Source organism: Maylandia zebra, linkage group LG13 (assembly GCF_041146795.1).
Source record: "Maylandia zebra isolate NMK-2024a linkage group LG13, Mzebra_GT3a, whole genome shotgun sequence".
NCBI lineage: Eukaryota > Metazoa > Chordata > Actinopteri > Cichliformes > Cichlidae > Maylandia > Maylandia zebra.
This window is the reverse complement of record NC_135179.1, coordinates 726,819-740,926: the sequence shown is the minus strand read 5'-3', so window position 1 is coordinate 740,926 and position 14,108 is coordinate 726,819. Positions and strand designations below refer to the sequence as shown.

At 43.5% G+C, this 14,108-nt stretch overlaps 1 protein-coding gene across 1 annotated transcript in view; it reads left to right on the top strand.

The window, feature by feature from the left end:
* atp6v1ba (ATPase, H+ transporting, lysosomal, V1 subunit B, member a) overlaps positions 1-14,108 on the top strand; it is a 37,675-nt gene that overhangs the window by 18,548 nt on the left and 5,019 nt on the right. Inside the window, exons 5-9 of the mRNA XM_004572508.4 lie at positions 525-602; positions 3,123-3,262; positions 8,184-8,285; positions 10,703-10,800; positions 10,932-11,055. Of these exons, the coding sequence (XP_004572565.1) occupies positions 525-602; positions 3,123-3,262; positions 8,184-8,285; positions 10,703-10,800; positions 10,932-11,055 (542 nt within the window). The remainder of the gene's footprint in view (positions 1-524; positions 603-3,122; positions 3,263-8,183; positions 8,286-10,702; positions 10,801-10,931; positions 11,056-14,108) is intronic.

The following is a 14,108-nucleotide window of genomic DNA, read 5'->3' as shown; positions in this document are numbered from 1 at the left end:
TTAGCAATAATATAGATATGTAAGTATATTACAGAAATGGGTCTATTATGTTATAATGTACACGGTATGAAGTATGTTGTGAATATTCTATAACTATAAGTATGTACAGGCTGTAGTGAGTACAAGCTATGTACAGGATATGGACAGGATATAAATATGAAAAACTATACAGAATATGAAATAAATAACTTTACAGGAATCTGAGATATACAGCTATACAGAAATGGGAACTATGCAAGTTGTAAACAGTTGTAGGGTTAAAAATTATTAATAATAATGTTCTTGAATCTCAATCACTGTGACTCAGTACAACACAAGGTTACATACATTTGAATGGAAGCAAAAAGTAGAGATGCTTTTTCTTTGTTTTCTTTGTTTCTGTCATCACTAACACGAGTTTATAATTGCTGGCACTTGTCAAAGTAAAGTAGCACAAAGTAGACAGAATGTGCTTGCAGGTCTCATCTCATTAAGCAATGATGTAATGTCTAAATGCCTCCTTACCAAAATATTTCCTTTTATAGGTCGTGTGTTCAATGGTTCAGGCAAACCTATCGATCGCGGGCCGACTGTTCTGGCTGAAGATTACTTGGACATCATGGGTATGTTAGCCTCTTACTTTCCTGCTGCTAAGTCATATAAGAATGCAGTGTCATAAACGGAAACTTCATTTAGGTACAATGTCCTAAAAAATCACCAAATAGTTATTGTTAGGGTATTATTATTATTATTATTATTATTATTAATAATAATAATAATAATAATAATAATAATAATATTATTGACCAAAGCTCACTCAGCAGTGTATTCTGTACTGTTTTACTGTCCCAGGTGTGAACATGAGTGAAATACCACAATAACATTAATAATTTTTTTTACTCATTCATTTTTTGCTAATACAGTTAAGTGTCCTTTTTAATAGTGTTAAACTGTTTTCTTCAGCCTGAGTACATTTTGTCTCCTTAACAAATAAACATTTCAAGAACTTTAGCTTCATTTGTGAGAAATGAAATGTTTTACATAAACCAAACGTAAATGGTGGTTTACGACACCAACTCTCTGCCATCTATAATCCAGTTTTGAGATCCCTTCCCAGACGCCTTAACACCCACTTACATCCTGGGCCATCTGACCTCAGGAAATCACATGATAGGGTGGGGCCAGGTTTCACAATGAGCTCACCCGAAACTCTGGCTGATTGGGACCCACACCCAGTTTCACACCTTGGCTCAGGCGATTAGAGGATCATCAGGGGGTCCTTTTGTCCCTCTGTGGGGGGAAACTCCCACTAGGTTTATATCTGGGACTCTCCACCATTTGACCTTAGAACTGAAGAAGCTTCTCGGATGAGAGGTGAAACGTCTTCAAGTAACTTAAAGAAGTCCAGACGCTTTTCTTTGCAAGCTCCTTTGACTTTAACAGGAAATGTTTTTATTTTGAAGTTTAGGAAATTATCCTAGCATTCTGCTACTCGCGGAATAGCAAGTAAATGTTCAAATGTTGAGTACACAACAATAAATGCCAGTCTGCTCTCATTCTGCAATCAATCAATTTATTTATGAGCACATGTACAAACAACACAGGTTGATTAAAGTGCTGTACACAGTAAAAAGTAACACAGACGAAGAACAAAACCAAAGCTAGTGAGCAAAGCTGTGTTTCAGATGGGTTTTAAGGATGTCGAGTGTTGGAGAGATCCTGATATGAGGAGGCCGACTGTTCCAAAGTTTGGGGCCGGTCTCCTCTGAGCTTTAGTCTTATCAACCTCTCAGCTCACCCATGTGTGCCAGTTTTCATGGCTGTTTTGGCTGAGCCATTTAAAGTTGGCTCAGCTAACGTTATGTCAGGTTGGTGCATAAGATGAGCCATCGTGTTCATGAAATTCCCAGAGTATTTACATGTATGTAATAAAATATCGATACTCTGTGTCTGTGTGTTGAGCCAGTATTCCCAAATATCACTATGCTATAGATTTTTCCCATACCGCTACAATAAACCCAACCAGTCAAACGTTTGGGGTCCTACAATCCTACATTTACCATCAATACTTTATCCACACAGTGCATTGAATATTAATGCTGTTGTAAAAGGTAGAAACAGTAGATGATACTTCAGTAATCACAGCCATGGGTCCTTTTATAAAGTGATCTGGAAGTATTTAAGTCCTTTCTTCTGGAACAGTCTTCCATAGGTTGCATGTCATGTGATCAGTCTGCATCCATAGGAGCTTGATAAGATTAACCCTAACCCCGGTCAACAGGACAACACCTAACCACTGCTTCTCTTAATGGTTTATACTTAGCGCCGTGCTGCAGCTCGTGGTCACACTACAGGGCCACAGTGGCGCTAATCCTGTGGCAGCTACACGGTTTGACATGCTGTTGTGAAATATTGATAGATTAGTGCCGGTGAACCACATGAGTGAGAGTTCCTGAGAGCAGGTCTCTGTGCACATCCTTGGTTAACCCCTTTCAAAGTCACTAATGAGTTGTGACTAATTCTCTGCACCCCCCATTGCTCATGGCGGTAGACCAGGTTATCCACTAATTGAAAGGCCTGTCAGATGTTTTCTGTGCCAGATACTGACCTGTGTAAGACGTCTGCATTTGACTTTAAGCAGGCGGTAGGACTGGGAAAGTGCTCTATAAGTGCAGTTACCCTTTGATCATATAGTAAGCAAGCAACGGCTTAATTGGCAGAATTCCTAACAGTCATTTGTCTAATGTAGCTGTTGTCCTTGCACTATTATTTAATTACTGCAGCTCAGAAGAGCGTGTTGAAACTGTAATAGGAAATATTTTCATTGACTCAGTATGTAGTCACTGTAACTAGAATGTAAACTATGCTCAGCAGAGTTTTATTGGAGCACATGAATGTACAGTGTAAGTTAGCTTCCACAATAACACGATATAATTGCTTCTGATTGTTCACATCAAATTAATAATCTCACTTTCCATTTAAGCAGTTGCACAGCCTTTTACTTTCTATCACCATTTTCTTACTACGTTTTTTCTGTTGCGTGTTTTGTCTGGTCAAGTCTGTGGGACTGACCTGTATGATGAACAGTGAAGTGTGCTATTGCTTCCTTTGTGTCCAGCTGAATACATGTTTCTGTCTCTCAGGTCAGCCCATCAACCCTCAGTGCCGTATCTACCCTGAGGAGATGATCCAGACTGGCATCTCAGCCATTGATGGCATGAATAGCATTGCTCGAGGACAGAAGATCCCCATCTTCTCTGCCGCTGGGTTGCCCCACAATGAGGTGAGATCAGCATACCATTTTATTTCTCTGTCCGGTTTGTAAGTCTGACATCATTATCTGTTTCTGGGTCCTAAACTCCGTCCCTTCAGGTCCCAAAGTCAAACGAACACTGCGGCATCACTGAGAGTTAAAAACTGTCTGAATTCTTTCATCTTTAATAAAATGATCAGTGTTGCTGCTTTACCAGGTGTAACAATTAAGTTTAACATCCAGGCATCCTTGAAAACAGGATTTATTACATTTAACGGAGTTAGAAGTTAGCAGGAAGTTAGCTCGCTAGCTTCTACCTAAACATGATGTAGCATGTTTGACTGAGAGATTTGTGAATAAATTCAAACGTACAGCTCTGCTATCACTTCCAGCATAAATGAAGACAGAAAACTAAACAGCAGTGACGTTTGTAGGGTTACTGAAGTTGGGCTAGCTGGTATATATATATATACCAGTGTATATATAACAAATTTCCCACGTGTGGGACTAATAAAGGTTATCTTATCTTATATAATGATGTGCTACTTGATCGCTAGTGACACAGCTATGTTAGCATAACATTAGCATAGTGAAGCTGGAGGATGAACGCTAACGCTAACGCAGCAATTTCCTAATGTTTCCTAATGTTGTAAACCTGCTCAACATTTGGCAATAAAACCCTTCTGATTCTGAACTTTTAAGGGAAAAATGAATGAGAGACAAATTAGTAACAAAAATATTAGTCCAGCAGTACCATTCTCAGTTTTATTGCCATTGCTACAGTGGGGCAAAAAAGTATTTAGTCAGCCACCGATTGTGCAAGTTCCCCCACCTAAAATGATGACAGAGGTCAGTAATTTGCACCAGAGGTACACTTCAACTGTGAGAGACAGAATGTGAAAACAAAATCCATGAATCCACATGGTAGGATTTGTAAAGAATTTATTCGTAAATCAGGGTGGAAAATAAGTATTTGGTCACCTCAAACAAGGAAAATCTCTGGCTCTCACAGACCTGTAACGTCTTCTGTAAGAAGCTTTTCTGTCCCCCACTCGTTACCTGTATGAATGGCACCTGTTTGAACTCATCATCTGTATAAAAGACACCTGTCCACAGCCTCAAACAGTCAGACTCCAAACTCCGCCATGGCCAAGACCAAAGAGCTTTCGAAGGACACCAGGAAAAGTATTGTAGACCTGCACCAGACTGGGAAGAGTGAATCTACAATAGGCAAGCAGCTTGGTGTGAAAAAATCAACTGTGGGAGCAATCATCAGAAAATGGAAGACATACAAGACCACTGATAATCTCCCTCGATCTGGGGCTCCACGCAAGATCTCATCCCGTGGGGTCAAAATGATCATGAGAACGGTGAGCAAAGATCCCAGAACCACACGGGGGGACCTGGTGAATGACCTGCAGAGAGCTGGGACCAAAGTAACAAAGGTCACCATCAGTAACACACTACAACGGCAGGGAATCAAATCCCGCAGTGCCAGACGTGTTCCGCTGCTGAAGCCAGTGCATGTCCAGGCCCGTCTGAAGTTTGCCAGAGAGCACATGGATGATACAGCAGAGGATTGGGAGAATGTCATGTGGTCAGATGAAACCAAAGTAGAACTTTTTGGTATAAACTCAACTCGTCGTGTTTGGAGGAAGAAGAATACTGAGTTGCATCCCAAGAACACCATACCTACTGTGAAGCATGGGGGTGGAAACATCATGCTATGGGGCTGTTTTTCTGCCAAGGGGACAGGACGACTGATCCGTGTTAAGGACAGAATGAATGGGGCCATGTATCGTGAGATTTTGAGCCAAAACCTCCTTCCATCAGTGAGAACTTTGAAGATGAAACGAGGCTGGGTCTTCCAACATGACAATGATCCAAAACACACCGCCCGGGCAACAAAGGAGTGGCTCCGTAAGAAGCATTTGAAAGTCCTGGAGTGGCCTAGCCAGTCTCCAGACCTCAACCCCATAGAAAATCTGTGGCGGGAGTTGAAAGTCCGTGTTGCTCGGCGACAGCCCCAAAACATCACTGCTCTCGAGAAGATCTGCATGGAGGAATGGGCCAAAATACCAGCTACTGTGTGTGCAAACCTGGTAAAGACCTATAGTAAACGTTTGACCTCTGTTATTGCCAACAAAGGTTATGTTACAAAGTATTGAGTTGTATTTTTGTTATTGACCAAATACTTATTTTCCACCCTGATTTACGAATAAATTCTTTACAAATCCTACCATGTGGATTCATGGATTTTTTTTTCACATTCTGTCTCTCACAGTTGAAGTGTACCTCTGGTGCAAATTACTGACCTCTGTCATCATTTTAGGTGGGGGAACTTGCACAATCGGTGGCTGACTAAATACTTTTTTGCCCCACTGTACATCGTATGGGTTTAAAAACTGATCTTTAAAATGAACAGTGGTAATAAAAACTGAGAGAGGCCAGTGATCATTGCCTGTTTTAGGGGCTTGTTCAGATTAAATAGAACAAGATTCAAAGTATTAAAACATTAAAACACAACAGCCATAATAAATTCAGAGTAGTGTGGTTCATCACGTCCTCACTTAAAGACCAGATATGGTTCGGACAGTCTGCTCCTTAGTTTGCCAGATCACCAGAGACCAGAGGAGGTTAAAGTAGTGCTATCCACCCACCTAATACATGCTCTGTGGTCCAAATAACAACAATTAGAAAAACCCAACCGACACCAGGGAGTTTATGTCCCACTTCCCGCATACAGAAAAAGAATGCGGTACTAATGGGAGAGCACCATTTATATACAGTGATGGATGGTTTATCATGGAGTGGACAGATATTACAGATACATTTACAGCCACTTACATACTTTTTTATTTAGGTATTTATTTAGGTGTTCATGTGTAAAGGCTGAGGACAGGAGATAAAGTAGAATTTACTTAAAAACAAACAGAAGCAGTGGCACGGTGGCACGGTGGTTAGCACTGTTGCCGCACAGCAAGAAGGTCCTGAGTTCAATTCCAACATCAGGCCGGGGTCTTTCTGTGTGGAGTTTGCATGTTCTCCCCGTGTTTGCGTGGGTTCTCTCCGGGTACTCCGGCTTCCTCCCACCGTCCAAAGACATGCAGCTTGTGGGGATAGGTTAATTGGATAATCCAAATTGTCACTAGGTGTGAGTGCGAATGGTTGTCTGTCCTTGTGTGTTGGCCCTGCGACAGACTGGCGACCTGTGCAGGGTGTACCCCGCCTCTCGCCCTATGACAGCTGGGATAGGCTCCAGCGCCCCCCGCGACCCTGAAAAGGACAAGCGGAAGCGAATGGATGGATGGATGGATGAAACAGAAGCAGCACTTTGTGTTTTCTTCTCTTTAGAGATGAGAGTAATGGATACGTCCTCCTCATCCTCACTCATGTCAGAGTTCAGACGTGGACAGCTTGTGTATTACATTATGTAACGATTATTTATTACATTACTGATAAAACAAGATAAAAACAATTGGCCTCAGGCTGCTGGTGATCAGTCACCAATCATTAGTGCAGCCCTCATCTTTAGTCTGTCCTTTTGAACCTTTGTCTCTTTAACTCGCAGCTTTAAACTCAACTTATTTCATCCCTGTACTCTGGGAGGTCATGCTTTTACCAAACTGTTGTATCATACCAAGAACTCACAGCTGCTTTGAATACACCAAAAACCTTTTGCTCGCTCAGCGGTTTAAGCTACATGCTTTGGGATATGTTGAGGTCCAATTTTGTGGAAGTCTTTCAGTGGAAATGTTTAACATGAGTGAGTGGGATGATTCACGAGTGGTAGCTGTGGTCCTTCTGTGTCACATGACAGCTGTTTTGTTTCCTTTTTGGAAGTTTTTGTGCCTCACAGTGGAAATTCATGACTCAGTTGTAGTGTGTTCATGTTCAGACACTTCACAAATGTACTACATCCCCAAATATCCCTCGCTGTATAAAGCTGGGTCAGGTTCAGTGTGTTCAGCTCAAGAGCACCAGCTTTATTGTTAGGATTTGATCACCAGCCTAATTTCTGCTCTGTGGACTTATAAGCTCTGTTTTCACCAAACAAACCCATCATTCAGAGCCATGCTGCTAAACAGGTAGGGCACTTACAACAGCATCCACAGCATCCACAGCACCTACAGCCAGATGCCCTGTCGCTGTGCATTATTTAAAACATAAAGAGCAGCTGCTGCTTATGGCAATTTATGTGATATTTAAAACCTTTATTATTGTAGAACAGATCAAAGTGTTACAGTTCAAACCAAAGCAGTGCTAGAGCGAGCGAATGAATCATGTGACCACAAACGCACAGGTGCTTTTTTTTTTTTTTTTTAATCTGTCAGCACGTACTTTTGGAAATATGTTCCAACATTTGTTTCCACTGTGCCCACAAAAGGATCAGCTGTGCATAACTGGATCATTTTACATGATTAACGTGCTGCAGAAGTGCCCAAACAAACGCACAACGTGTTCTCCACCTAATTATGGTCTGTTTGGTGTCATTGTGTCATCAAGCACACGTGACAGAGCTCATCCATGTAGGCCTTTTCCCTTCAGCCACCCTGTGGCTGAATTCAAGGTGCACAGAGAGGTCAGGGCCGTGATCATGTCACACATTCACTACAGCGACACAGCGTCTCTGCAGTCTTATATGTAATGTGGTGGTTTATGTAGGGATTGAATGTCAGATATGAAACGGTAATGAGACTGAGTCCTGATGGAGAGGCAGCTGCAGCCGCTCAGTCACAGTGTGAGTGGCTGTAGTTTCCTAGGTGATTGTCTCTTCATTAATAACAGCAGCTATAGTCTGTAAATAGCACGTGATCATTTTGAGCCTCAGGTGACGCTTTCGTATGGATTTGACTCTAGCTTACATGTTCTTTGAGAGCCTTTTGTCGACTGTTAGCCCTTCTGTCCATCCGTCTGTGTGTCTGACTCTGTTTCTTATTGGTGCTTTCAGATTGCTGCCCAAATCTGTCGTCAGGCTGGCCTGGTGCAGAAGTCCAAGGATGTGATGGACTATAGTGCAGACAACTTTGCCATTGTCTTCGCAGCCATGGGGGTAAGCAGACAAATTGCAGCATTCAGCTTTTCAAACTCTTCCCAGCCCATCTGTGGCTCTAATCCCCCTCTTAACCTTGATGTGACACCTTGTTCCCTCCTCCCGCCCTGCATGTTGTCCTTTATTCACCAGGTGATTTAACCTTTAAGTCCCTCTTGTTATTTCTGCACCTCTGAGCATAGCCCCCAGCCATGTAGACAGCTTAGTAATTCAAAGGCCGCCGTCAGCCTCCCGTATCAAGTTCTGTGTTCCTCAGCTGCTCCTTCCATCTGTTGTAATGCTCAATTGTGATGGCTTGACCTCCAAGGAACGAACACACACACACACACACACACACACACACACACACACACACACACACACACACACACACACACACACACACACACACACACTTGCTTCACTTGCTAAATGTAATCCTTCATCCTTTCACCTTGCACAGTTCACATCCCACGGTGGTTGGTGTGTGACGACTGTGGATAAGCAGTGAAGGCAGTGCTTGGATATGCATTTTTAGCACACAGTGTGCACCATCACAGCATCAGAGTGAATCAAGCTGAAACGGTGTGCTGAACGTCACACCTTCAACTGAAACTCTTCCTCAGGTTGTCATCCTAACGCGGGGTCGGCGACCGGGATTCTGCTCGCTGTCACGTTTAAAAATCAGGAATTATTCTTATCTTGGTGTGTTACTTTTTTAAATGTCTGTAAATTTATGAGGTTATGGTGATTTTGTAACATTAAAATGAAACACTCAAACTATGTGTGCTAACTGCTGATGTGTGACGCCTGCGTGTGATTTTCACCATGGATGAATCCAAGCAAAGCTTCTGAAAAAGCCTTTAATGCCACGTGTGCAGATTGATTTGTTTTCACTGCCAGTGTGCTAAACGACAAACAACAACAAGTTTGTGTTGCAGAACATTCCCAGCACAAACACAAAGCCTTTGCTGAAAAATGTGGAAAACACCTGATTCAGAAGACTGGAGGGCTGAAATTCAACTACGTGTGCTGGTTTGTTGGCTGCTCAGGAAATAGTCAGGCCCAGGAAGCCGTTAACAGCAGGAGAGTAAAAGAATTCAGAATATGTCTTTGTCAGACTTGACAAATGAGAGACGTGTCTCTCTCTGCAAAGACTGTAACAGACAGAAACATGAAAATAGCAGAAACGTCACCAGCGGTCTGTGATGAGTCCAAAGGTGTACGAATCACAGTGTTCTGCTGTGAGCGCTGCTGGGCCACAGAAAGGATCCCACTGACAGACCAAACACAGGTGTGGGGTTGTGGTGTGGGTGGCTGCTGATAGGCTTTGTAGCTTCACTGCAGACGTCACTGAGCAGAGCATCGCTGATGTTTCACTACAGCCTGCACCAAACTTTCCCTGAGCATGAATGTTGTCATTCAGATTGTGACCAAAGTCATGGCTGCAGGTTTAAACCACTGTCAGGCCTGTTACTGGACCACGTGGACATCCTGCTGAACAACGACGTCTGACCACGGGGAAGTGCTGACGTGCTCTGCAAGCAAAGGGATCACGATGAGCTGGAGCAGCCAGAGTGGTGGAAAAGCTACACATGGAGGATATGACAGCGCAGCCCGGCACAGGCTGGAGGAGGCTTTCAAGTGCAATTTGGCAGTGTTAGCCAGAGACTTACAGTCTCTTACAGTTACAGACTTACATTTCAAAAAGACTTACAATGTAATAAAGTATCTGCAGTCACCACAGTGCAAACTTGGATTCTGTGAGTTCAGAGAGGAAAACGCCACATCATCCTTTCCTGTCCTTCACCATCCATCGCTGTTCAATACGACTGCAGGTGTAAGTCAAACATATATGTCCAAGTTCTGGACGTCCTGGGCGCGGCCCGCCGGGGGACGTGACGTCCTGGGCGCGGCCCGCCGGGGGACGTCGTGTGTTTCTGATTGTTTTGGTCAGACTGTGCCTGAGGTCGCGGCTCTGGCACTGCTCATCGTGTCTAACAGTATAACATCAAGTCCACTGAGGAACTTTGACCGGTGGTTGAATGTGGTTCTCGCAGCCATCAGTCACATGTGCTGTATGGTAAATAACATGTCTGTGTAGCTGTGTGCGTTGCTGACACTGAACTACTCGCCTGGTACTAATGTTGTGAACCTTCCACATGGAACAGTGATCGAATTTCCATTTCTGAGTTGAAACTGAAGGAAGGAGGATGATGAACGTGTTTATATTAATGACGTCAACTGTAAGTCTTTATGAGGAGTTTTACAAACATCACGTTCCCTTCGTGACAGAATGGCTCGCTCCTGCTCTTTGCTGCCTTTTCAGTACCTTCATGCCTTCAGACGTTCTTGCATCTCTCCAGGACACCTCACAGTTTGTGAAGCCACTAATGTTCCAGAGATGATTTCTGAAATGCTTATGGCATCTGTTTCAGGTCAACATGGAAACGGCTCGTTTCTTCAAGTCTGACTTTGAAGAAAATGGCTCTATGGACAATGTCTGCCTTTTCCTCAACTTGGCCAACGACCCCACGTAAGAAATGATCTCCAGCAGTAGTCTGGCTGATGTTGTACATGTGGGCTGCTGTGTGTGTTACTCGTAATTGTTTGTCTCGTGGACTGAGAGCTACTAAAGATCTTGACTTTTCTCTTGCGGCTAACTAGCATCGAGCGTATCATCACTCCCCGCCTGGCGCTGACGACGGCAGAGTACCTGGCCTACCAGTGTGAGAAACACGTCCTGGTCATCCTCACCGACATGAGCTCCTACGCTGAAGCTCTGAGAGAGGTACGACTGCCTTTACTGTCTTTGGCTCAGCTAATGTTTAGGTGTTGTTTGTCAAAATAACATCGGTGTAAAAGCCAAATCCCAGTGAGTCACAACGTTTTAATCTAATGCTCTGTATTCAGGGCTCTAGAGTGCGACCATATTTTTCAATGATGCGACTAAAAAAAATCTTTGGTGTGACCAGCTGTTCAAGGTTTTGAAAAAAACGTAAACACAGAGCGGACCCGACGCATCACAATCAGCTTTCTCACACGGACACGGCGTCGGGCCGAAAGCCGACAGCTCGCTGACTCTGATGCGTCGGCGCTTTGTGTTTCCGTCTTTTTTGCACTCGATTCTGAGCTGCAGGTTTTATCTCTCTCCAACCAAAATTCACTGAAGCAGCAGCAAAAGAAGATCCAAACTACGCTCCACATTTGATAAATGTCGTCATGAATCCCCTCTGACTTCTGCTGCTTTGCTACCAGCACAATAAAATCACACTTCCTGCACAGCTCTCTCTGTGCTTCGAGAACAGTTTCCCGTCTCAAATCTCTGTTTCCTGCATCATTCATTCGTTTATCACCCTCCAGTCTACCGTTGTTTACAGCGCTGTCGGCCGCTCGGACGAGAAAGCCTCATTTCTGCTGTTCAATACTGAAGAAATGTAAACTTCTTAAAACTATGCAATATTGCAGAATATTTTAAAGTTGATCTGCTATAGAAAACAGGAAAATCCCCTTCATGTTTTTCTGTTTTATCCTCAGTTACTTTGACACAAAGGCCTCTGCTGTGATGCTCACACCTCTGATGAAGGCTCACATGTATCAATGCTGATAAACCATCAAATTATAATATTTCTGACTGTCTGAGGCTAAATCAAATTGAATCGAATCAGGACCTCGTGAATCGGAATTGAATGCATTACAGAAATCAGTGATGATGTTAGCCGTAGTGAGCAGCCTCGGCCCGACAGAAGTGGATGTAGCTGTGGGTAAAAAGGTGGAAAGAACTACTGATAACTTTTTTGTTAAGGCCTGATCCTTCTGAAACTCATAGCCAGCTCTGACACGGAGCCATCTGAAAAAGCACAGTGTATCCAGGAAACACATTATGTGCTGCGATAAATGCCCAAGTGTCCCCTCTAACACGGCCTTTCAGTGGCAAGCAGGTCGTCAGAGGAGCCGATGTGATGATTACGTTTAACTTGTCTACAGTATCACCAAAGAGAGCCAACGCACTTTAAGCACTTTAAGCACAAGCTTGTTAGTTAATCTTTTACAAATCAATGTTGTCTGTGTGGACAGCAGTTTCCCACATGTAAAACTGCGGTGTTCAGCGATGCGGTTGAAAAAGTTAGGCGCACCAGGGCAACGGTGGCCCTGCGTGTTAAGGTCACTAACTCTACTGCTGGTTTGGTTGTTTTAATGCAGATAAGTGTGTTAAACAAATCCAACGACTCCTCATGCCCGGGCTCACAGTCGTCGTGGTTACTGGTTCTTCTTTATGAAAGGTTGATAATTTTACATTTACCATTCTGACCTGAAGAGTCTTTGGACGACTCTGGTAGGACGAATCCACATTTTAAATGTTTTTTGGTGTTTCACGTGAGTCTTAACCTCATGAGCAACTCTTGGCCGAGGATTCTTTAGCCTACAGTGACCACTGAGATTCCCTAACACTGACCAAAGGACACTTAAACGCTGCTTACATGGGGACAACGTCGACTCATAGATAGCAACACATTTTTCTGGCACAGCCTCCGAGGTGCACGGAGAAGACAAAGAGCTGATGTGTGGACAGTGACACTTACAGGATCAGGGAGCAGCTCTGCATTAGGCCTTCTGCCTCATTGCAAGACGTCCAACTGTTTGTGTTTAAATTAATGTTAATTGGTCAGCTGGTTCATTTGTGTCGCTGGAGTGTCCACAACAACATCAACTCGTGTCATCATGCTGCTGTGCATAAAAAGGGGAACCTTTAGGTTCTCACATTTCCATGGCTGATATTTGTTGCCAGAGGCTTTTCACTGTGTCATTGTATGCACGTTGTACCTCTGAGAGTGAAAACAAAGGCCAGACCTTCATGGGTGTTGGTGGATTATATATCCATTGTCACAGAGGCTTTACTGAGCAATGTTGTGCAGGAAACCTGAGATGCTGCCATATCCCAGGTAAATATAAATCAGCTGAATAACCCTTCAGGCTCATCTGCAGAAGCTAACGTGGTCAGCGAGTTCTTCTTCTCAGTGTTAAATCCTAGAAGTTGTTTTTAATTGTGTCCTATTCTTTTCACATTCAGTTTACATGCAGCTTTTCCATCTGCTCTCTCACTCTGCTGCACATATATGTATGTATGCCACATATTCAGCAGTGTGTGGTAGATACTGAATCCTCTCTCAAGCTGCACTCTGGCACAAAGTCAACACCCCCCAGTGTAAAACCTCAGCAACATCAGCACAAAGGTGATAGACTCACTAAAGTCGTGAGCTCCTGCTGAAAGGGAGGATAATGTGTCCTTCAGTCTACTAGGAAATACCTTAACTTCATTATTGTAGGTCTGGCTTTAAAAGGAAATGGACCCCCCCGATCCCCACTCCCCTCACACCCACTGCCCTCCTTTCTCCTTGTTGCGAGGAGTCGGGTCCTCTCAACTCACTCTTTTGTGTCTCCGTAATAATCCTTTTGTGTTGCACAGTTTGCTGTTTCAATATGTTGGCATAGCACAGTGTGGGTTTTTAAAGGGTGCATGTGTGTTTGCTGTTCATAACCTTGGCACATGTACGTCTGCACCAATAGTCAACTGAGCCTCGGGCAGCTCGATGGGTAATTCAGCGTGTACAAAGAGCCGGGACATTAACATTTAACTTCTGTTTCCATTCACAAGCGTGAAGGTTGAATTTTGCATTGACTCTGCTGTTCAGCATCGTGGAGACTGCCCATCAACCTTTCAATCCACAGGTGAATAGGATCCATTTTCTTTCCCTCTTGCTCTGAATCCGGTGAACTTTTAGAACAAAGATTTGCTTTGGTCATTTTTGTAGAGGGTCTCCAACAGAATGGCAGCATTTCCAA